This window comes from Brachycentrus maculatus, unplaced genomic scaffold (assembly GCF_059751285.1).
Source record: "Brachycentrus maculatus isolate JH-2025_06_01 unplaced genomic scaffold, ASM5975128v1 h1tg000175l, whole genome shotgun sequence".
NCBI classification, from domain to species: Eukaryota; Metazoa; Arthropoda; class Insecta; order Trichoptera; family Brachycentridae; genus Brachycentrus; species Brachycentrus maculatus.
In genome coordinates this window covers 1946625-1972868 of record NW_028280927.1, presented here as the reverse complement: position 1 = coordinate 1972868, position 26244 = coordinate 1946625, and the positions used below count along the sequence as shown (strand labels likewise).

General features: G+C 32.3%; 1 protein-coding gene across 1 annotated transcript; it reads left to right on the top strand.

Annotated features, from left to right (window-relative positions):
• The first annotated feature begins 2348 nt into the window (after nucleotides 1-2348).
• Nucleotides 2349-13657, top strand: LOC148308175 (DNA repair protein XRCC1-like). Its single transcript, XM_088262181.1, has 8 exons — nucleotides 2349-2528; nucleotides 2812-3006; nucleotides 4109-4276; nucleotides 5914-6097; nucleotides 7450-7941; nucleotides 9609-9792; nucleotides 11001-11266; nucleotides 12790-13657. Exons 1-8 carry the CDS (start codon nucleotides 2478-2480, stop codon nucleotides 13515-13517), a joined length of 2268 nt encoding a protein of 755 aa, XP_088118307.1. The 5' UTR covers nucleotides 2349-2477; the 3' UTR covers nucleotides 13518-13657.
• Nucleotides 13658-26244: the final 12587 nt, after the last annotated feature.

The following is a 26244-nucleotide window of genomic DNA, read 5'->3' as shown; positions in this document are numbered from 1 at the left end:
GTATATAAACCACTCACCGAGATTTTTATGTCTAACGTCTAGACATAAAACCGGTAGACATAAAAATATCAAATCTGGATTATCTCCAATTATAGGAGTATTTTTCATATTATTTTTGACATCTCATCAAAGATGAAGAATAATATGGAAGTCTGGTTATTTACGGGGCTGAAGACCGTCATAGGCTGGTTTAAGTGATCACTTAAAAATTGAGTAATTGAGTAGGGTGGTTGTCAATAATGGGTAGAATTGGTGAATGTTACACGTGTGTAAAGTGATCACTTAAACCAGCCTATGACGGTCGTCAGCCCCGTAAATGCTTAGACTTCCATATTCTTCTTCACCTTTTATGAGATGTCAAAAAATATTGTGATTTTAATTTTTAATTTTTATCATTCACATAAAATTAAAATAATCCATAGAAACAGACAACAAAGCTGGATTATAAATAAAAATAACTCTAGATAAATGATGCAAGGCTACATTTACGATAGAGTTTCCAGACTTCCATATTCTTCTTTAACTTTGAGATGTCAAAAAATAATATAATAATCACAATTAATTTACTTTATTTGATCTACTCACGTGTTTTTTTTGCAAAGCCAATGCTGGCCCTGGTTATATGAAGTTTATAATCGATATTGCAGGAGCCATCGCGTCTGCCGCCATGACAACGCTGTCCCCTTGGCGCTCACATTGCGGCCCGTTCCCATCGAAATATTAAGAAACTATCTACTCTGCCACCCTATTTTATTGTTATCAAGCGATTCCCGACAATCTCCCGCCCGCTCATCTGGGAGAGGAAACCCCGTCACGCAAAAATATCGCCTGATTCATCATACACCTGGGATTGAAAACATGACACATTTGCGAACAGCTGTGTTCGATTTTTTAATTTTTTTTTTAAACAAAAAAGGTGTCGGAACTTACTAAACTTCAGGTCAAGCTTTTCACAAAAAAATACACATTAAAATAAAAGAATAAAAGAAACCGGTCTAATACTTACATACTTCTTGTATGGAATTTTCGTTTCAAGATCAAATTTTAACAGAATTTGTGAATTGAAGGTATAAAGCTGCGAAATTGACATCTCAATATAGATAAAAAGAATATGGAAATCTGGGATTTAACAGAGCTTATGACTTGCCATACGCTGGTTTTGAGTGATCACTTTATACACGCGTAACATTCAGTCTATTCATTATTGAAAACCACACTACTCCAATTTCAGAAGTTGTAAATATCCTTTAAATGATACCTTCTTTAACTTGCGAGTTCTCGATACCAACTAAGGTTGAGTAGGATGACTTTTTTTTATTTAGCACCTGAGACCTTTAAGATTTTCCCGATTTATTTTATATACTAAGAGACGCTTAAAAAAAATTCAGTTTTCGTTAAAATTATAATTGGTCCAGTTATTTCATTCACAATAATTTTAGTGTGCTTAAATCTTAAAATATTTGGACACTCAAAATATTGTAAAGCTTTCAATCGACATGCGTCATTTTTATTTGAAATAAATTATTTATAAACACGTCAATTTTAATTAACAGATGAATCACCGACAAGACACACAAGGTGGCTTGGTGTGTATCTGCAAAAAAAATGTTCTAAATATGTAAAAATGTTGAAAATGTATATAAAAAAAATATATATATGTGTTTTACTTAGCTTAATTTCTCCAAATGACTTATAATATGTATTTTCAATTTCCTTCATTGATATTATTGTTCGTGAACATTGACGAGTTCATAAATTACAAATTTTAATCTGTATTAAAACAATATTGACGAGTAGCAGGATAAAAGTTTGCAACTTTTGCCATCCTTAAATTAATTGTGCTACTCACCGCTAGTCGTAGCATTAACAAAAATGTTATTCGAATCATGAGAGAAATTTAAGGATTTTTTTTATGTTTTAATTTTATATAATTTACATATTTCCTAAGGTACCTTTTGAATAAACATTATGTAATATTCAATTTAAAAAATATGGTGAGTTTATTTTGTTATAAAAAATATGACTACATATTATAATTTTCCAACCATCATCTTAAAACGATAATCTTTCTGGCCTTTGTTAACTAAATTGGAATTATACTCAGTGTAAGAGAGAGTCATGATATCCAAAATATTTATTTTCTATATTTCTTCAAAATGTATCTTTGACATTTTCAAAAAGATATAGCTAATAGCGGTTTAATTTTTTTAACTGCAGAAAATTTGTTCTCTTTCCTAAACATTGAAAGGGAGACAGTCGCGTTTGCAGAGCAGGTACCTACCCATTAGAATGCTCAATTTTATCTGGACGCACTGCAATAGGTCCCCTTATATTCTTCTATAATTTCTGTGCTCGCATGTTTATTGTCTATGACATCGTGTTTACAAAATTTTGAAATGTGTCTGTAGTGGAAAAAGCCACTTTTGCCTTTTTTCACTTGAAATATACTTTGAAACGTTTTGAATATTTATTTTAACATGCCTAAAGTTAAGGTGACTAGTGTCGTGAGCTTCAGCAGCGAGGATCCAGTAATTATATAATATTTTTTACTTTTTGACAGTTTTATAACCCTTCTCGCAATGTTATGACAATATATTTTCATATTTCCTTATCGTATATTGTTCACAATCTTTGTCACAAATTGTGAGACTTATATCTTCATTTTTTTTTTCGGTTACGTGATAAGACAAGTAAGATTTGATTTCGTTTGACTTGAGGTAGTGTTTTACGAAAGTTGCGCTGTACTAACTATCCAAAATTGTTATTATTATTTGCTGTTACCTTACTAGACGTATTTTTTATTTATTGTAGAATTACCCTGCTAGTAATTTGTTATCGAATGACATTTCTCACATGCGTTGGATTGGACAAAAAGGCGATTCTTCTAACTCTGTAGTGTTGCAATTGGAAAACTCAACACAAATAACTTCTGTATCAATTGGAACATACCATTCTGCACTTATCGAAGTGTTAGTTGGACGCTCGGAAGCTTCTGGATCTTTTGAGGTATTTATAATCTCAATTTGCTTTTAAAATATACATTTGTTTCGTATAACAGTAAAACATTGATATAAACTTTATATTATAAAGGACTAATACCGAGCCAGTAGCGTTATATAGAATTCCGTTATATAAAAATATGTTTCATTTAAATCAAAAAACTTTTTTCTGATAATACGAACATTGTATTGTTTATTTAGATATAAATAAACAATTAAAAAGACAAATAAAATTCCATTTATAATATTGTCATCGGGCACTCGTCGTGAAGTGACGTCACATGAAGGAAAGGTGATCAGTCCTCCGCTTCAGGTACCAGTCCAGGGTATATTGAAAGCTGTCCCACCGCATGCCCAGATCTGATACAGAAGCATCTAGGCTTCCTGACAGATCTGCTCTTGCTAAGCAATTTTTTTTTTGAACTAAGTTGCGAAATTTATTGAAAATGTGAAACAACATAAAATTGTATCCCGATTTTACTATGAATTTACATTTAAAAGCTTTCAATATACCTGTCACTGCCAATCTAAATAATACAAGGCTGTAAGTCCGTCACCAAATTTTCTAAAAGTTCCCCAGTGTAGGCAGTGAAAGGGATTAGTGTTTAGTTCAATTAGTCAGCTAGATCCGATTACGACTCGACGTTGGCCGGCACACAGACCAGTCCAGGGTAATATTAAATAAATACTAGAGTGAAAAAATCTTATTTATTTATTTGACCCCCCCTCGGATTTGAACCCGGGACCTCCAGAACGGTAGCCAAGCTTGCTTACCATTACACCACGGAGGCGACAATAGATTATATATACCAGGGCTTTTTTTAAATAAAAAAGGTCCCGGAACTCACTTTTAAACTCCCAGAAAAGGCCCGGGAACTCACAAAAACATAATCAAATATCATTTACATATTCATTACAATACCATATTTTGTCATTTTAACGAATTATATAAATACAGATTGTAATTACGTTAGCACAAAAATTGTTTCGTCTAATTGATTTTGAAAATTGAAAAATATGTATCTGTGAAAAAAGGTGCTGGAATTTCCATTCCACCGTGTTGCGTGGAAAAAAGCCTCGGATTATACTCTAATGACATTCTCTTCCAGGTTCTAATATGTGCCAGTTCTTTTATGAACCCAGCGGACTCCCGGAACTCTGAGAATATATTACGGGTCAGGACATTTAGTAAAGATCAGATGGTACCAGCTATACAGGCTAAGAAATGGGATAGAATTAGAGTTGTGTGCACTCAACCTTTTAACAAACATGTACAGGTAAATGTAGAATAATTTTTCTTAATTCAAATTTTATCTGTGGATTTTGTTGATATTTTAAATTTTATCTCTGGTCTTAGTTACAAAAGGTGAAAGTTTCATGGTAATTTTTTTTTTAATTACCTAACATCTAAGTGACTCTTAAATCTAGCTACGGCTTATGCAACACCGCTTATCAAGACCCTACTTAGGCTTCAACATTTTAAGTTTCATAGCCTATGCCTACTCGTGAGTGGATTTACTCTTTATGTTTAAAGTTATTATAATTTCATGTAATTCATGAGTGAAAATTCTAGCCAAAAACACTCGCAGTTTCGTTACTTAGACCGCGTACTATACTTGTGTGTAAATATTTGATATGGTTCTCCATGTTTATTTAACACATTGTTTGCGGGAAACGCTTAAAAGCGTCTTTTACATACTGTTAGTAGAGAGCGGGAGATGCTTATAAGCGTTCTATTTGCTTACTTTTGGTAGAGCGTGAGATGCCAAAAAACATTGTGCAGATCGGAATAGGGTTTGTAATTACTTTTGATTAGGTTAGTTGTGATTAGTATACGACCCTAATTAGTATACTAATTAGGGGACGGGTTGATGAAAAAACCGCGCGATAACAATATGTTAATATGCTACTGAATGAATAGTTTTTTTTTTCTTTTATATCAATTTCGATTTGAAGTTTGATGAGATACTGCGAATTTCATATTAATTTCATAATATGCGATACGAAGAATTTCAAAATCAACTGTCTTTGTAAATAATAGTTTGTTCAAATTCTCAAATCTCCGCAAGTTATTACTGATTGCTAAAAAAAATTGAATGAGCGTTGCATTTGAATATGTGCGTGTTTTTATAAACATCTGTCATAGGTGTCTTTATCATTTGAACCCTTATCCGCACCCCAATGGTGCATAGGGCACTGCATCATACAAACGCAGTGTTATCTTGATCGTTAACACACGAAGGAAAGGTGATCAGCCCTCCGCTTCAGGTACCAGTCCAGGGTAATATTAAATAAATATTATTGTGAAAAAATCATTTGTATTTATTAGATCCACCTCGGGTGCCTTTATCTGGGATAGATATTTTTTTTTAAACTGGCTTTTTTACCGTGACAGCGCCATTTGTTTAGCGTAACAATAATATACGCAATACTAAACAGCGCTCATGGTGGGCAGCATGCTTCTCATCAGCTGCTGTAATTTGGCTTTTTTTTTAAATCAATTGCATTTTTTAGTTTGTTTTTAATATTAAGAATTCATGCTCTCTATTTTTTTATTTCCCTACCTAACGACATCTTCGATGTCGCATATTTCTCTTATCCTGGTGTTCCTGATTCTATGTCGTAGATTCTAGCCAAATATGCTCCTTAAAGTTTTTATTTCTGACACTCTTACCGTGTTTTTTTTCTATTACGCTTTGCATTCAATTCCATATGTCATGATATGTCGCACAAAAGTTTTATATATAAAATTTAAATTTTGCTATTGATCTTCTTTTCAGGGTTTTTCCATATAGAATTTTTCAGGCATCCTGAGATGACTGCAGCCTTGTTTACTTGCCCCATTAATTCACATGGTAGATCCGTTTGACCACGCAGGTGTACATGTTTTCATAAATATTGTTTGAATTTGCAGTTCGGGCTTTCCTTCATTGAATTGTATAACAGTGATGCCCAAACTCCAAATGTGTCCAGCGATTCGCAAACATCATCACAAATGTTGGGAAGGTTTAAACTGAAGGATTTATCTTCTGATGAAGAGGACGCTAAACCCGGAGAGTTATTTGCAAGATTTAAACAAAAGGGAACCCTTTCTGCAGGTATAAAATTTTTATGTCTAATGGTGGAGACTGACCAGAGCATTTTGTCGTAGTGTAACGTCGTAACAGCTCGCTGCGAGCATCTGAAACTATGGACGGAGCACTCGGCTCGCTGTACTGACTATACAAATGCTTGCATCGTAACGTGTGACGTTACAACTAAATGCCTCCGATCAGGCCCTACCATAAGAGGAATATAGAAATATTTTATAATCCGGAACATTGATTTACACAAATTAAAATCTGGTTCCCTATTCAGTCCAAAAAATAATGTCAACTTTTGTCTGTCTCCATAGTGTAATGGTCATACCTGCCACCTTGTTTGGCTACCGTACTGTAGGTAACAGGTTCGATTCCCAGGCGGATAATTATTAATTCAATATTTATTTAACATTACCCTAGACTGGACCCGTAGTGTACAACTGATCACCTTGCCTCTGTATAGTTAACAATCAACTTAACATTGCATCAATTTGATGCAGTGCCCTATGTACCATTGGGTGCGGATCAGGGTGAGAAGAAAAATTCAATCCAAAATCACAATGCAATCATATGTTGTATATTATATATGTCTCAACTTGATATGAAACATCTATCTTTCCTCTTTCTATGAAAGAAGATGGAAGTCTGGGCATCCCAGGACCTACGATCTGGCATTTAGCTGGCTTAAGCAATCACTTCATACACTTGTGTAACGTTCACCAGTCTGCCCATCATTGAACATATCGTTTCGTTCATATATTTCATATCAAGTTGAGGAACATATCGACATGCCCTACGTAAAGTACTCTAACTACGTTTTGGTCAATTTTGAGATATTTGGTGTACTTTATCAACTGACTGTTATCTACAAATATAAACAAACAAAAAAAAATGTATAAAATAAGTTACCTAGTTTTCAGGCGTATAAGACACTATCTACATCGAATTTTCGAAAAGAACTGAACTCCTAAAAGGCTAACTACTTAATTTTGACAAGGCTTAAAGTTTTAAAACGATTTAATACATTGTTTTATCGTGTTTTTGAATTATATACTAGTTACGAATTTCAGATAAAACTGTTATGAATAAAATTAAAATACGTTGAAAAAATCTTCTGAGCTCTCTCCTGTAAAGTAACAGATTTGCAGATAGTACTTTATGTAGGGGCCGTCGATATAATATTGACATCTCATCCGGGCTGAATAATCTGGTATAATAAATAATATGAATATTGTTCATATGTTTTATACCTACTTTGAGGGATATTTTACAACTGTTTGTAATCAGAGACAACGAATCTAAAAATGAAAAAAAGAAGATTTCTTGTTTATGCCCTGAATTCTTAAATTGATAGATAATTTCATTTTTAGATTCCCAGATACGTCAAGCCAGTTCCCCGCTCAACTTGAATTCTGACAAAAAGAACACAAACTTGTTGGTAAAAGCCTCTAGACCCCAAAAAACTATTAAAATGAACGATCCAAAATCTGACGACGATAGCGCATTGTCGCGTCGCAGGGACGAGTTATTTTATGAAGACGAAGACAATGAAAGGAATGACAAAATAGACAGGATTATGAAACGAGACAGAGAAGAAAAGGCAAAAGAACTTGAAACTAAAAGAAATAGTGTGAAAAAATTCAAATCAGATTCAGATGATGAAGACATGGGCCAAGATATCAAAGCCTGTCCGAAAAAGCATAATCTTTTCGATACTGAGACTGATAATAAGAAAGATGAAAGCTCTTTAAAGGTCCAGCATAGCCAGGGGAGCAGAGACAGTTCAAGGTCTTCGAAGATTGATATTGATAGAAGCGACAAAAAGCGGCATAGATCTCCAGACGGAAGAGGAAATAGTTCTGGTAATTTTATTGTTTTCAAATATTTTAATTTTTCAATACTCCCTCGAAAAGCATCAAGCTGAGACAAGCGTTATCGACAAAATTACGAAAGGCGTGTTGAGATGGTTTGGACATGTAGAACGAATGAGTGAGGAAAGAACGGTAAAACAAATTTATGAGGCGAAAGTAATTGGAAAAAGGAGCAAAGGAAGACCGAGAAAAACTTGGCACTATCAAGTATGCCAAATACTTAAAAGTGGTCAGGTTAGGAGTCGAAACAATCGGCGGGTATGTATGAGGAGATGCATGAACGTGGATGAGGTGAAGAATGTTTGCAAGGACAGCGTGGTGTGGCCTCTATTCTCTCTGCCTATCCCTGCGGTGAAGCGGCGTGATGGTTTCGTTAGTTAGTTTTAAAAAAGCTAATTTTGCCAAATTAACTTTTTTCATCAACCGAATTGAATAATGTAAAAACCTTACTGAAGCATAATAAAATTTGCTTTTGGGTCTATTTATTAGAATTTAATTCAATTGAATGGTTCTAACCCTCGTGGAGAAGACTAAATGCACTCAAAATGCGATCACTCAGATGAATGTGTGGTAAAATAATGTATGATAGATGTTTGAATGGTTATATAAGAAAATAATGCAAGGCTGAGATAAGCATTATCAATAAAATTAAGAAAGTGTAGGGTTGTGGTCTCGTGGTTAGTGTCGCAGACTCTTGAGTCGGTTTGAACCCTCTACCACAATTTGAAACCTATTTCTAATAATGAGCCGCTTAAGGTGGAGACTGACCGGAGCATTTCGTCGTAGCAAAAAGTCGTAACATCGCTCGCGGCGAGCATCTGAAACTATGGATGGAGCGCTCGGCTCGCTGTACTGACTGCCTGAATGCTCACATCGTAACGTGTTACGTCACGACTAAATGCTCCGGTTAGTCTCCACCTTTAGTCTCATAGAAATAGTATGAAATGGAAGTATTTTGGTTAATAATAAAAACACGAATGTTTAACTTTTTATAAAAAAAAATAATGATATGTCGATATGGTTTTTGCATGTGAATCAAATGACTGAAGGAAAATCAGTAAAACTAATCTGAGGCGAATGTTGTTGGAAATAGGAGTAGAGGAAGACAGAAGAAAACTTATTACAAATCATCATTTAGTATTTCAAATACTAGAAAGTGGTCAGGTCAAAAGTCCAATTAACCGGGAATTCATGTATCTCTTTCATACATATCTCCGGGTTTTTGAACTTTTGACCTGACCACTTTCTAGTATTTGAAATACTTAATCATGCCTTCAAATAAGTTTTCTTCCGTCTTCCTTAAATAATAATTAAACAATACCTTTTCTTCAAAATGCAAAAACAACACTTTCTGCCCTGTAGCCGGTAAATATTAAGTTAAAAATATGTCTTTTGCTGGGATATAGTACATTTTCTGGGCATTCCGAAAACATGCACAACTGAAAATTGACGATTTTTGATTTATGACGTTCTTGAAAGGAGTGAGCGAAGTGTCAGAAGAAGAATAAGACACGTCAAAGACTTTTTAATTTATAAAATTCCTAAAACATCAATCATTTCATTTCTCATTTTGGCAAAATTTACTTTTTGAAATAAAGTATTTTCAGCTGTTTCAATAATAACCGTGTTTAAATTATTGTATGTTTTATATATTTCAGTTAAAAAGCAACGATCGACGGATAACGAAATGGTGGCTATCCCACGAGGTCCCATGTGCTTGAAGGGTGTCGTGTTTGTTCTTAGTGGCTATGTCAACCCCAAACGGAGCACCCTCAGAGATACTGCCATATCTCTAGGTGCTAGGTACAGTCCGGATTGGGGACCCAACTGCACCCACCTCGTGTAAGTGTTTTTTTGCTATTCTAAAAAGCTACTCACTGTCCACCTCCGAAGCGCAGTGGTCAGCGCGTTTGGTTGCCGTGCTGGAGGTCCCGGGTCCGATTCCCAGGGGGGTCAAAATAAATATGGCTGATTTTCACTCTCATATTTATTTAATATCACCCTGGACTGGTACAAGAAGCGCAGGGCTGATCACCTTTCCTTCATGCAATTAATGATCAAGATGTTACTGCGTCGCTACGATGCAGTGCCCTATGCACCATTGGGTGTGGATAAGGGTTAGAAGAAGAAGAAGATAAAGCTAATACTTGTATAAAATTAGCAAACATGCATGTGGAGCATATGGAATTCAGAAACTGCCTCTAGAATCTTCTAGCGGTTAGCAGGTTCTTCCAAATTAGGCCTGTATTCCGTAGTTCAGGCTGTAACTGACGATGAATTGCTACTAGTGGAAATCCTGAGTAAAGAACCGTGACTAACCCATAGTAATCGAGTGCAAAGGTATCATGCATGGTTTGCCGTACTACTTAGTGTCGCCGCTATGGCGCCAAAAATACAGTCTTTATTCTCAATATATTTAATTTATTGCTTTTTTAATTTTTAATTTAATAAAAAACTAAATATAAATTTAAAAAATTATAAATTTGGTTTGTAAAATGCCCAATTTGAAGTGAAAAACATGTCCCGTAGAACGGGGCTACTTGAACTTTGATGTGTTACTTGAGCCCAGTACAAAAAAAAATTAGATTGTGGTATCGATCGAAGTCTCGTGACAGTAAGTGTCACCTGTCAGGGAAACAAGGAATCATGTCGATATGTTCATTATTGTAGACCAAATACAGATTTAATTTTTTTTTTGTACTGGGCTCAAGTAACACATCAAAGTTCAAGTAAAAAAATTTTTAAAAAAAATACAAAAATTATTGCTGTTTTGTTTTATTGAACTGGACAACTTTTAAATTATGGAAACTCTTTAAGTTAAAAGTAAAATAACCTGATATTTTTAGTTCTATTTTTGTGAAAAAAAAACCCGAATGTTCTATGGTATAGAGTTTTTTTAAAAAAATAAAAAAATTATTGCTGTTTTGTTTTTTTGAATTGAACAACTTTTAAATAATGTAAACTATTTAAGTTAAGGCTCCCTATATACGTAAATTACTTTAGAATTAAATCTTCTAAGTAACTCGTTTATATTTTCATTTCCGCTCTAGATGCGCATTTGCCAACACTCCGAAACATGACCAAGTAAAGAAATTAGGAGTTCAAGCCGGGATAGTCAGCGGCCAGTGGATTGAAGACTGCAAGACGGAGCAGGCTTGTCTTCCGTGGAAGTGGTATGCAGTAGACCCTCAGCAGAGAGTTGCCCGACCCAAAGACCCACTCCCAAAACCCCAAGATAGTCCAAGAAGTAGAGGAGATTTGAGGAATAACCAAAAGATGGATCAAACACCAAGCACTACAGCTAGTACCAGTCGAAGTATGTTGTAATATTTTTATACCTTGTTTTACTTGGTAAATACCACTATTTCGTAAAATTGTTTTTTAAACACTGAATGCATCGAACACATCGCTCACTCCTTTCAAGAACATCATAAATCAAAAAACCTGATTTTTCAGGAGAACGTTTTTAAAGTTTAAAAACATAACACAATGTATTAAAAATAAATATCAAGCCACTTATTGAACTTTTTACTGTCCAACATATCTTTTTAGGTAAAACCTTAACGTTTTTTCTGCATTTGAAAAATATTTAGTATATTTAAAAAAATATTTAAACAATATCTTTTCTTCTAAATGCAAAAGCAACATTTTCTGCCCTATAGCGGGTAAATATTAAGTTAAAAATATGCCTCTTTTGCGGGGATAAAGTACATTTTCTGGGCATTCCGAAAACATGATCAACTGAAAATTGTCGATTTTTGATTTATGACGTTCTTGAAAGGAGTGAGCGACATGTCACAATATATTTATTAAAATAGTGGTATTTACCAAATAAAACTTAATTTTAAAATGGATATTACCACAAAGTAACTGACAAATCAATCTTTTTTCTTTTGTTGTTGTTGATTTATTCGAAGAATGTGGGTGATCTTTACCGTCCAAATTTATTGTCTCAAATTTATTAAATTATCAATTTATTGACCAATGTTTTATCAATGTTCATTATTCAGGCTCTGTCAAATTAATTACAAAAAATAATAAGACTATTACTGACATCTGTGGTGGTTTTCATTAAAGCTTTTTGAAGCTGTAGTTCATATTTCGACGTGCCCTACATAAAGTGCTCTAACTACACCGTTATCTACAAATATAAATAAACAAAAAAAATATATTAAATAAATTACGCCTAGTTTTCTTCAGGCGTGTAAGACGCTATCTACATCGAATTTTCGAAATGAACTGAACTCCTAAAACGCTGAGTACTTAATTTTGACAAAACATAAAGTTTTAAAACGATTTAATACATTATTTTATCCTGTTTTTAATGTTTAATTCAAGTTTAGAATTTCAGATAAAACCGTTAATTAAATATAAAAAATATGTTGAAAAAATCTTATAAGCTCTCTCCTGAAAAGTAAAAGATTTGCAGATAGAGTACTTTACGTAGGGGCCATCGAGTTTTCAATGTTTTTGTTCCGACATCACATTTACTCAATTATCAGTTGATTTTCGGTTAATCCATGATATTGTGACAAAAAAAGTTACAAAAGAGAAGAAAAAAAGTTTTTAAGGCAAAAGAAATTCACTCATTAGAATACAGTTTAGTTTGCAAGAACTCAGTCACCAAGAAGCCAATGGACAGGTTTTAAACTATTACTGAAAGAAGATTTTGCGACACTTTTTCAACATTTTCCAGGTTTAATTGCATCCTCCTCATTGCATTACAAAAGCTAGAGCTACATCTTTCTCATTATGTATATATGTACAAAACCCATTATTTCAGTTTATGAAGTATGCTTTATTTAAAATTTAAACAAGTTTTTCATTGAATAACTACAGTTTCAGATGAAGAAATGGACACGGAAGATGAGATTGAACGAGTCCTAGAAGAACAAAAGAAACAGGAATTGAAGAAAACAAATGAAGAAAAGGGAAAACAAACAAAAAATATTCAAGAAAATGAATCTACAAAAGTTAAAACTCAAACAAAGGTAGATACAACACAGAAAGAGACAATAAAAGATCTTAAGGCATCTAAAAATGTATATTACAGCTCTGATTCCTCTACGGATATAGATGAAACATTGATTGAACTATTCAAAAACCAGGCACCAGAGAAAAATGTAAAAAATACTGATAAAGAAATCAAACCTGTTTCTCCTACCGTTAACAAACAAAAAAATGATGAAACCAATATCAATGATACGAAAAAGAAGTTTAAAACTGACGAAATCAAAGACCATAATAACGGAGAACCTTTTGACGATTTGACGATAAAAGATTCCCTCCCCGATATGTTTTCTGGAATCAAATTCTTCATCGATCCTAATCTGTCAAGAGCCAAATACGATGTCGACGAAGTTAAAAGATATGTGCTGGCTTACAAAGGTGAAATCTTGGATGCGTGGCCGAATAAAGAGATAGATGTAGCAGTCACCACAGACAAATGGGCAGATGACTTGAGAGACGGGAAGGCCAAGAAGTGCCAATTCATGCGACCGGAATGGGTTTGGAAATGCAACGATACAAGAGAGTTATATTCATTTGAGAAGTACAGAATTGCATGAAGCGTTTCTCTATGTCATTTATTTCTTGAAGAAATATACATTATTTTATATTATCTTGAGAAATAAAGTTATTTCATATTTTATAATTTATATACTACTACTTCTAATACTACCATCACGCCGTTTCTCAGCAGGGGTAGGCAGAGAGGATGGAATGCCACACTATTCTGTCCTGACATACACTCCTCGCCTACATCCATACATCTAGTCATACATGCCCTCCGATTACGCAGACTTTTGACACCGCCAGACTTTAGGTTCTGATTGATCTGATCGTGCCAAGTCTTTTTCGGTAGTCCTCGTTCTGTTTTCCCTCTCACATTCGCCACATATATTTTCTTAGTCATTCTCTCGCTATCCATTCGCTCCACATGTCCATACCACCGTAAAGAACTCTTCCTAATCTTTTCGATTATTCCTCGTTCAGCCTTACATATATTTTATATTATATTTCATATTTTATATATATTTCATATTATATATATTTCATATTTTATATATATTTCATATTTTATATTATTTTGAGAAATATTTTCAGAAATAAAAGAGGACAACAATTTGTTGCCGAAATTAGTTGGTTGTTAATAAAAATGTGAGTGGATCAAAAACAAAGTGTTTTTATTTCTCAAAATAATATATCAATATGATCCACAAAGTTAATGCTTTTAATATTCAAAACATACATTATTTTATTTGATGTGATTGAAATTCAATGTCTTTGTGTATTATTTTTATTTTGAACTTGTTTTCGTTCAGCTTTTTAAGCAGTTTTCCACATTACTTTATAAAAAAGGAAAAATTGTTTGCTTCTATGACCACAAATGTTACCGCTATTATTGATAGTAAAAAAAATATAAAAGATACTTTCTGTTTAATAAATGTATTATTTATTTTAATGTTATACAAAAAATGTGATATTGATTAATTTCCCTTATCCACATATTTTCAACCCAACATAACATAGGGGATGACTAACTAATTAGCCGTCACGCCGCTTTCCGCAGGGGTAGGCAGTGAAAATAGAACGCCACACCAATCGGCCATCACAATCTTCGCCTCTTTCACATTCATGCATCTCCTCATACATACCCGCAGATTATTCCGACTCCTGACCTGACCACTTTCAAGTATTTGAAATACTTGATCATGCCTATGGTGCCTATTCGAACATTAAATATTTTTATTTTTACAACATTTTGAGTGTGTCCAAATACTTGTTCACAAATCTGGATTATCTCCAATCACAGGAGTTATTTTTCATATTATTTAATTGGTTCATATATATAGAACTTCCTAGAATTTTAGTAGTGTGGTTGTCAATAATGGGTAGAATTGGTGAATGTTATACATGTGTAAAGTGATCACTTAAACCAGCCTATGACGGTCGTCAGCCCAGTAAATGCCCAGACTTCCATATTCTTCTTCTTTGATGAGATGTCAAAAAATAATATGAGTTTTAATTTTATTTAGGATCATTCACATAAAAAGTACAACAATCCATAGAAACATACAACAAAGCTGGGATAATAAATAATAATAACTCGAGATAAATGATGCAAGGCTACATTTACGCATCCGCAGAAAAGGTGACGCAAGACGCGAGTCGAATGTGTGATTTAGTTAGCGAGTTTCTGGGTTCGAACCCACTCTACCACAATTTGATCCTATTTTATTAATGGCTGCTTAGGTCTACAAAGAATAGTACGAGTATAAAATTGACATATCGCTCACTCCTTTCAACAACGTCATATATAAAAAAATCGTCAATTTTCAGTTGTGCATGTTTTCGGAATGCCCAGAAAATGTACTATATCCCAGCAAACGCGGCATATTTTTAACTTAATATTTACAAGCTGCAGGGCAGAATGTGTTGTTGTTACATTTCGAAGAAAAGGTATTGTTTAATTATTTTTTTTAAATATTCTAAATATTTTTCAAATAGAGAGAACACCTTCAAATTTTACCCAAAAACATTTGTTGCACAGTAAAAAGTAAAAAAAGTGGCTTGATATTTATTTTTAATACATTTCATTATATTCTTAAACATCAAAAACGATCTCCTGAAATATCAAGTTTTTTTAAATATGACGTTGTTGAAAAGAGTGAGCGATATTTGCTTATATAGCACACAAATACAATATTTGCCTTAAACATATTTTTTTAAATGGCTCGCTCGTGTTGTAATTTTAGCCATAAATATGTAAATAAAAAAAGTGTTAGGAAAATTTTAAAACCGCCTTAAAGTTGAACGCGGTCAATTAGTATTTCAATCTGTTGCGCAATAATGAATAGCAAATATGAACCGACTTATTCACGTCTGGATTCTGAATCTACCTACAAGTAAAGTATTCAAAGCTTGATACAGTGTAACGAATTAATAAGGGCGAAGACTGACCGAAGCATTTCGTCGTAACGTAACATGTTACGATGCGAGCATTCAGACAGTCAGTACACCGAGCCGAGCGCTCCATCCATAGTTTCAGATGCTCGCCGCGAGCGATGTTACGACGTTATGTTACGACGAAATGCTCCGGTCAGTCTCCACTTAACGCCTGCAAAAAATATCTGAAAAGTGTTCCGGTGTGTGTTGTGCTCTAAAACTAAAAATGGAGTAATAAAAATATTCAATTTTTGTGTGTGAACTACAACTAAGGTAAGTGTGGCGTTTGGCCTTTTCGTATTTAATATTCATCTATATATCCATAAAATATTATTGCACATATTAACAATTATATTTAAAATTGAACCTAACTTCATTCAGTTCAAATTGTCATACGCTCTGGACCCACGTGTCAATACCCCAAGAGCAAATGACAATTTCATAATTTAATCTATACGTGTGCAATATGTTGAAGCAAATACATAAAATCATATGAAAATCTAATAATTTGTAATTTGCAATAAATAACCGGTAGATTTTTTTAATGAAATTGAAAGAAAACATACATTTTAATTTTTTTAATAAATGTTTTACCTAGTAAAAACCACTATTTCTTGAAATCTACTGTGACACGTGTTTCGATACATTCCGCATCATTTTCAAACACCGTATATGATGCGGAATGCAAACACCGAACATGATGCGGAATGCATCGAAACACGTATCACAGTAGATTTTAAGAAATAGTGGTATTTACTACGTAAAACATCAATTAAAATGGATAGATTTTACCACAAAGTGACTGCCGAATCAATAATTGAAATAAATTTAATACTTCATTTATCTTGTGACGATTATTATGGGAAGAATTACGCCTGAAAAAGTGATAGAAAAAATTAAAAAACGGAAAAACTTTTGTTTCTTCATAATCATTAATATTTTTTTATTCACATGAAAGTTTAAAACAAAATATATTTATATTCCATTCCCCTACAATCAATCGTGGTTCACAAACATTTGCTAGATGACCTGTTTATTATATTTATTTTCTGCTTGACCTCTTTGCGATATTTCGTGAATGATGAGGTTTGTTTTATTTTTATGGGTTTCAAAATTCCTTTTCATCCTTTTATCTCTCTAATCTGGGAAACTATGGAATTTAATCAGGCCCGGATTAGGTCCTTAGCTTAATAAGTACGTGCAGGACACCTACGGTATGAAAGCTCCCGAGAACTTTGAATAATTTATATAATATTATTGCGTATTCGCACATACAAACATATACAATGGTATTGCGTGAACTAAATAAGACAAACATTTAAAATTATATATTTATTGAATATATAATAGTTAGAAAAACATATTTCAATTTTATCAATTTGCTAGACATTTCTAGTTTTAGCATATCTTAATACTAGATATGCTGTTCGTCTCCAAAAAATGACTAAACTCTTGTGCTTTGGGAGGGACTTACACTCATTATTGGTATGACAAATTCAATAATTATTTCCAATAAATAACTATCTAAAAACTTACCACCACGCCGCTTTCTGAAGGGGTAAGCAGAGAGAAAGCCATACCACTCTGTCTTTGCAAACAATCTCCGCCTCTCCCACATTCATGCATATCCTCATTCATGCCCGCCAATTATTTTGACTCCTGACCTGACAATTTCAAGTACTTGACAAACTTGATAAAGCCAAATTTCTCGGTCTTCCTTTGCTCCTATTTCCAACTACTTTTGCCTCACACTTTCTTTTTCATATCTAGGTTTTTATTTTCAGATTTAGTGATCTATTGTGAAGTAATTTAATGTCTGATTAAAATTAATTAAAATGTGATAATACTTCGTTAATTCATTCAAATTTAATCCGGGCTTTCGTTTCTATTATAAATTATTTTCAACCGCATTATTAAAATTTCTTGAAACGAAACTTTTAAATATCAAAATGTGGCAAAAACATTTCAGCAAAAAGATATGTGTGAAATATAATTATGAATGGTACATTAGGTTTTATATAGTAGTCGTACAGGAGAAAGTGACTAACTTACAAAACGTAACATGTTCAGGAGGGCCATTTAAGTCACTTTTGCTTGGCAAGAAAATAAACATCAATGCAGTTAGTCATTTTTAATAAGTCAATATATTATACTTCCAAGTTTAAAATCGCTTCGGGATTTTTTTCAGGACAATATTAAGCTAGTAAGATATCAAATAGTCAATAATCACGTTTTTGTAAAAAATGCACTAGGTCTTTTTCTCCTGTATGTCTACGATATTACAAACGCCTTAACCAAGTACTATAGATAATTTAAACTTTGTTGCTGGACATTTATTGTATTTCTAATGATGCCGGTATTTCGAAATCGGTTGCGATACGTGTTATCAGGAAGTTCGTCTTATTTGTTTTTACCGAATAGAAGTCATGTTTAAAGTTTTCTACGCTACGTTTTTGGAATTTTAATTTTAAGTTAAACGTATTTGCATTCGTACCCAAAATTGTTGTAACTAGTATTTTTTAACAATCAATTAAAATAATTGTGGTCTTTTGGGTGTAATATTTCTTTTCCGTTGTTTAAAGGGAGATTGCTTTATTTTTTAAGGGACCATTTTATACAATTTTAGGTTTAAAAAAAAAATCGTCATAAAATTTTATCTGAAAAAATAATCCACCAGAAATGAGATAAAAAATAGTTTCCAGGAAGTTTTGAAAAGAAAATAAAAAATCGACGTCAATTTTACTTTGTATATACATACTTATATGAAAAATACAAAATCAGTCAAGAATCAGTCAAAAAGAGTCAACGGATTTAAGGCTGTAAAGCTCTGATTTATACTAAAATAGAGTAAGTCCTTCTCCAAGCATAATTCCCTATTCCAATTCCTTTCTCTCTCCTTCATAAAAAAATAATTAAAAAAAACAATTGAATGTAATATATTATATTACATTTAATTTTCTGTTTTTTGTTACTGTTAACGCTCACTCTGCGAAAACCTGTCCGCACCCCAATGGTACATAGGGTACTGCATTATATAAACGCAGTGTTATCTTGATCGTTAATACACGAAGGAAAGGTGATCAGCCCTTCGCTTCATATACCAGTCCAGGGTAATATTGAATAAATATTACAGTGAAAAAATCACTTTTATTTATTTGACCCCCCCTGGGAATTGAACCCGGGACCACCAGAATGGTAGCCGAGCGTGCTGACCATTACACTACGGAGGCGGACATGATGAAGATGTATACTTATTAGATATGTTATTGTTCTCTGTTGGTTTTCCAAATAAAATAAAAATAAAATCTCGTATTTTTTGGGGAAGGTAGAACGTTATCAAAAATAAAAATTGGCTAAAAAACGAGTGACATTATTGTTAGCAATATGACATAAATAGTTTTTCAAAATTCCTTACATATGGGTGCACCAAAATCATTAAAGCCGATATCTCGAACGCTTACATTAGGTTAGACGTCTCTCCGCGCTCAATTTTATAAGAATATATAATGGAAGTATTTTTTTTTAATATTTAAAAATATATGGATATATACTTTTTAACTCCTTACCTTTAGAGAACTTTTTTCAAAAATATATTTATATCGAAGAAAAATTTATTTTTTCAATTCAAAATTGGTGTTTTAATTCAAATATATAATTATGTCAAATGCAACCTAGGTTTAAAGAGAATATGGTTGCGATTTATCGGATATTAGACCATAAATTAGAGCATCTAAAGGTATTAATCCCACCCTGAACACAACATGTACCACTCGGCTCACATTTCTCTCCAAAGGTGTTGTAGTACGACACTCTTTGTTCCCGAATAAGAGACTTCTTGAAATATCCCTCTGCCTTTTGCTGGTGACGTTTCAACAATCACTGAAAACGTAACCCATAAATTTGCCGGCGTTTTCAGTTATTTGATTGGTGTATAATCTACATATAAGACTGGTGTATAATTCATAACGCTGATTCTGAGTAAAGCTATCGGCAAATAATCGCATTACTATATATGATGATTACAAAGCTTTACCGCCCACTGCTGCGTAACCTGTGACCTATTAGCACATTTATCTTTTAAAACACGTATCAGAAACCGCTTAATTAATTCAGTAACGGAGAGACGATGTTTGATTTCAATCATATCAAACCCAAAACAAAAAAATACAATTTATTACTCTAGAACAGGGGTTCCCAACCTTTTTGTACTCTAGTACACATTCTAAAATATCGGTAGGGTGGCGGGCGCCACCTGTTTTCAATTGACTTATTTCTAAGTACTGTCAGCAAAGGAACCACTCATACATAAAATATGGCGAACATACGTACGCATTTAATAAACCAGGCACTAAAAAAAATTAAAGCCAACAAATAAATAAAAATGATTCACATTTTTAATTAGTGTTTATGAAAAAATTCTGCCTCTGTCGAATACTGGCGGGCACAAACGAATCGGTTAACCCTTTCGTGGGCGATGGGAAGATGTATTCCCACCTAAGGAAATGTAAATATATATTTATATATAAAATATAAATATATATAAATATATATTTGTGAACAAACTGAGAAATTGTAGGCGCTAGCCCACAATTTCTTAGCAACTTTTTAATCACAATAATTTACCATGATGAACCTTATGGTAAACGCATACAAATGATTTTTAGTTGAGACAACTTTTCCTTGATTTATTTTACTTTTGGAGATTAAATACAAATTAAGCTTTATTTTTATTCAAAATTAGTATTTCCGATTATTTCTCATTGATATTACATGAATAAATTAAATTTTTTAGTATTTTTCAAAATATTGTATAAAGTTAACTAGCTAATTTCCAGCTTTTACTATTAATTATAAAAAATTTGACCTCAGTTATCAGTAATCAATTTTATTTTTGATTTCACCTTCGATTGGAATAAAGACCACCGAAAATAATTTAATTCGAAACATTTAAAAATTAAAAACAAGCTATAAACTGTGTTCTATGTTCTATTTTCGTCAACCTGTCGCTGTAAAAGAAGAACTATAATGTTATTTACTAGAGCCTAGTTATTCTAGAAACGCCATCAATAATGCTTTCTAGTTTCTAGAAATAGTTCGTAAATCAACCCGTTTGAATGACTTTACTATTGGTGTCACATACAACTTGTCAGTTTATCAGCGTCAGACTCAGAGAATGCGAAATGGACGCACACACCAAATCGTCAGTTAAATACAGAAATGTCCCATGTAACATAAAACATATCTTACACGAGAGTTTTTAAATGTACATAGTTTTATAAATTTCTTAAAAAAAACCTATGCTAATATTACATACTCGTATTGATTTAAAATGTGATGTGTTCTTTTAAAAAATATATATAATAACGTTGGCACAAAATTGATCACCCTATCGGAAGATGTGATAATCTTTGCAAATGACGTCGTATTTCAACACACTTTTCTTAATTTTATCGATAGTGCTTATCTCAGCTTTGCATTTTTTCCTTATTTCATTATTTGAACATCTATCATACATCGTTTTGTCGCACATTCTTCTGAGAGATCGCATTTCGACTGCATTCAGTCTACTTTCATCCTTCTTTTGCCAACTCCATGTTTCACTTCCATACATTAGAGTTGGAACCAGGACTCCGTTGTGTACTGCCAGTTTAGCTTCCGCTGATAGGTTTTTATTTGCTAAAACTGTATTCAGTGCACCATTCACTTTCTTTCCGGCATTCACTCTCCTTTCTATTCTTTATCAATCTTTCCATCCCTAGAAAATATACCACCCAAATATCCTAAATCTACCTGTTCCAGCATTTCTCCATTCACCAATATTTCACACTCAGGTCTACATTCGTCTCTTTCAAAAACCATAATATTGGATTTGCTAACATTCATCAATAAATCACATTCCTTGAACACATTATACACTTATACATACATATTTGAATACTAAATTAACGTAAATGAAAAAAATACTCATTTTAAAAATGATTATTTTAATAATCTTGACGTGAATGATCAGACTTAATTAAAATGTTATTATCATAAAATTTTCTAATTAAATAATACTTACATTTTGATTAAGACAATTATATTTTTTTAAATAATCTAATTATTATTTAATCAAGTCAATATCTTATTCTGTAGAATATTTTTCTGGTCCATTATATTTTGGTGTCTTTAAATATAGCCTCTTGTCTGCTGATATCCATCTGATAGAAAAACTTAAAGTATGAATAAAAAAATGGATTCAAGCTTAAATTATTTTTTTCAGATAAATTTTAATCACAATGGAAAAAATCATTGATTATTTTTTTATGAGTTTTACAAATATCGGATGGCTGAAAAATTACTGAAAACTAATATTTCGAATATTAAAATATGAAAAAAATATTTGTTTTTAAAAGTGCTATAAATGCAAGATCATTTTGGAATATTATGTTACCTGTTTTTCAAGTATAATTTTTTTAAAAGCTTTAATGTTCTTTCATAAATAAACTTAGGATCTTTAAAAAAATAAAGTATTCGTAAATGGATTTATTTTTCATATTTTAAGGCCCAGTATTCGTTATATCTTAACTAATTTTCTCTAAGCCAAGTAAAATATTTGAAGTAATTGAATTTTTTTAAATGTTTTTTTGTCGAAATAAACGGTTATGAATCGGTTTAAATGGTTTTGAAAAGAAAAGTGTTATTGAAAGGTAAGGAGTTAAAAAAAGTAAACATTTTTTTTAATGGAGCATGAAGGTACGTGCAGCTCTGAGCGCGGCCGAGCGCATTCTGAGTTGAACGTTTGAGATCTAACCTCAACTCATCAGGTGAAACAATAGGGAATTATCACAATGAATGAATATCGGGTATAATATATATATATGTCGCCTACTTTTAAAATCCGCCAGATCCAATTTTATAAGATTTTAAAATAAATACTCTATCGGAATGCCAATTGTGGGTTTTATTATTTAAAATATTCAAATACTTAAAAACCCTGCTAAACAATATTTAAAAACAGCGTTTTATTTCAAATTCCGCTGTATTCATGGAACTTGTCTTCTGACCCATATCGGCCAATCAGAGAGCGGGAATAGATCAAAAATTAAGATGACGTCATGATGGGTTTGTATCTCGTGTTTTTTTAAATAATGAATAATTTTTTTAAAAAATGGGAAAATTCTCTATTTCATAATATTTTATCTAATGATAGACAAATCTTTTAAACATAAATATTACCCGGAGAATTTCGCATTTTTTGTAGAATCGACTTACACGGATCTGGCGGATTTTGAAAGTAGGCGACACATATATACTCTGCATTCACGTTTGAGTTCATGTCAGCGACTATGATTGGTTTGAGGCTTTTATGTAGCCCCATTTATTTAGATATATACAAGATCCAAACCAGATTATTTTCCACACTAGAAGATGCCTGAAAGCACGACTTAAAATGTTTACCCAGGTGATAATTTGACCAGATATTTTATTCACAACATTTTGGGCGTGTCTAAATCCTTGTTCTCAAATCTACGTTTCTCCTTTTAGGGGTAGTTTTTACATAATGCGTCATGAGATTTATGATGCACGTAGGAGTTCCAAAAAAAATGAGAACTGGGGTGGTCAGTCATGGGTAGAATGGTGAATGTTACACTTGTGTAAAGTGATAACTTAACCATCCTATGATAGGTCATAAGCTTTGTAAATACCCAGACTTATGTATTATTCTTCATTTATGTGAAGAAACCCTGATTTGTATACAAGGATTTGGGCATGCCCAAAATGTTATAATACCACTACTTTTTAAAAACACTAGCAGTTGACAATAAAATAAACATTCAAATGAAATGAAATGAAAATGATATTTTCTGGCGTTTCTCATGTGTGTGATTATAATTCAGGATTCGGACCTCACATACTAATAAAAGAGTTTCTGCTCAATAAAAAGCATATTTTCATCTCACCAATAGATGTCTCTAGTGAAGTTCTAGTGATTCAAGAACAATGTTTCAAAATTGGTTCATATATATAGAACTTCCAAGAATTTGAGTATTGTGGTTGTCAATAATGGGTAGAATTGGTGAATGTTACACGTGTGTAAAGTTATCACTTAAACCAGCCTTTGACGGTCGTCGGCCCCGTAAATGCCCAGACTCTCATATTCTTCTTCATCTTTGATGAGATGTCAAAAAATAAAATGAAAATTATCATTGGTGATATTACAATTTTTTTTAATGAAGTTATAAAAAAAACGTCAATCCAGAGTGATTACATTATCCACCCGTTACAGATACTAAGAATTTTAGGGGCTGAAATCAAGTGAATTTATTAATAATTGGGATGATTTAACGATAGGGAATTTCACTCGCAGTGGTCGTGAATCAACCCCTACCCCCATTCTCCCGCTGATTGCTACTTACCCCCAAAGCCATTGCTCAGAGGGAGATTTCTCAGAATGAAAACGACCGTTGACACTTCCAAGTAAACACCCTCTCTTCATTATCCCGGTAAAATTTGAACTGTATTGTTCAATAAAATTCATTGAGAACTAGTGAGGTACCAATTCCAAAAACAAGTATTTATGGTTTGAGGCTTTGCGAAAACTTTTTTACTTGAAGTGTTTCATGATTTCCCAGAATACTTAATATTCTGTCATTTAATTAATTAAAGAATTTATAGAAAATATTTTTATCGTTTATCAACTCGTTAATTATTTGTTGATTCGGCATCAACTTTTTTGAATGTTGATTATTTAAAAAAATCGTTTTTAACAATCACCTGTCGATGAAAACTACAGTAGTTTTCATAACTTGTCGTTTGTAATGAAATAAAACTTATTAAGTAGTATTTTACAAGTTTTTATATTTTTTAATAATCTGTAAAAATAGTTCAACTAGAACAGTGATTCCAAAAGTGGTCTATATCGACCCCTATGGGTCTACGATGACTTGGAAGGGGTATATGTCAGCGAAAAAAAATTGGGGGTCCATGAAAAAGAAATGGAGGTCAACGACATCAGGTTTATTCCTTCTAAGGAAATAAATAATTTTTTAATCTATTAAAAGCATTTATTTTTTGCTTATTTATTGTGTGTAACAGAAAGTAAATTTTAATTTGAATTAACCTGACATGTGTGTATTTTTTGAATTTTCATTACACTTTATAAATTATCACCCACGTTATAAATTTCAATCTTTCAATGTGCACTACATACATCGGCTTTCAAAAATACATTAGAAGATAGTGAATTTGCTGAAAAACAATATCAGGTAAGGGGGGATCTACCAAAAATCGAAAAACATGGCAAGGGGTCTACGAGACAAAAAAGTTTGGGAACCTCTGAACTAGAACAATTCTTTTTTTTTAAGAATTCCATCCGATAAAAACATTATCTTCAAAATTTTATGTCCCCAATGTAGAAACAATTTTTTAAAATATTCAATTTTAAAAACGTACATTTGATACATTTAATTTTAATACGATAAAAAGGCATTTTAATAGTAACATCTCAACATAGATAAAGAAAAATATGGAGGTTTTGGTTTGTGATCTGTCCTAAGCTTTCTATGACATGTCATTAGGCCTACGGTAAATATAACTTTTAATAAAATAATAATAAAAATCCACAATGTAAAATTTGCATGTATTCGGACACACTCTTATTTTAGATAAAAAATTCATTTTATTTATTTATTAATTTCATAGATACATACATTTTTTATACTATATGTATTACGGCTCTTTAGGCATGGCCTGTGTTGAGCCGAAATACTTACATGTTAATATTTTTATTTTATTTTTTTGTTTTTTTTTTTTAAATTATTATATTATACACATTACATACAATAGATATAATAACAATTTACAGTATAAAGGTTTTACAATAAAATAATTACACCTGGACTTTAATTAATTCACTTTCTACCTTGTCCCTTCCAACGAAAAGCAACCATCGACGGTCACTGTTCTTAAAGACATGATCACTACTAGAATTATAAATTATTGAAAATGTTGTGAATATTTCAAATATTTGGAAATCGGATATTTTAATAACTTACGGATACCAAAACTGCAACGGATATTTAAAAAAATATATTTAAAAATTTTCCTTTTATATGAAAAACAACAAAAAAATATTCAAAGGAAAAATAATTTATTACATTCTTAATTAAGTAAAATAAATAAATATTGAGTGTAAGTCCCTCTCCAAGCACAAGAGCGTAGTCTCTTATATGGAGAGGCATAGCGTAACTAATATAATATTTTTTTATAAGTGGCTAATGAATTAAATTTATTTTGTAACTATACTAAACAAATAAATATTTTAATTGAAGTGTTGTATTATTTTTCCGCAGAGAAAATTGGTAG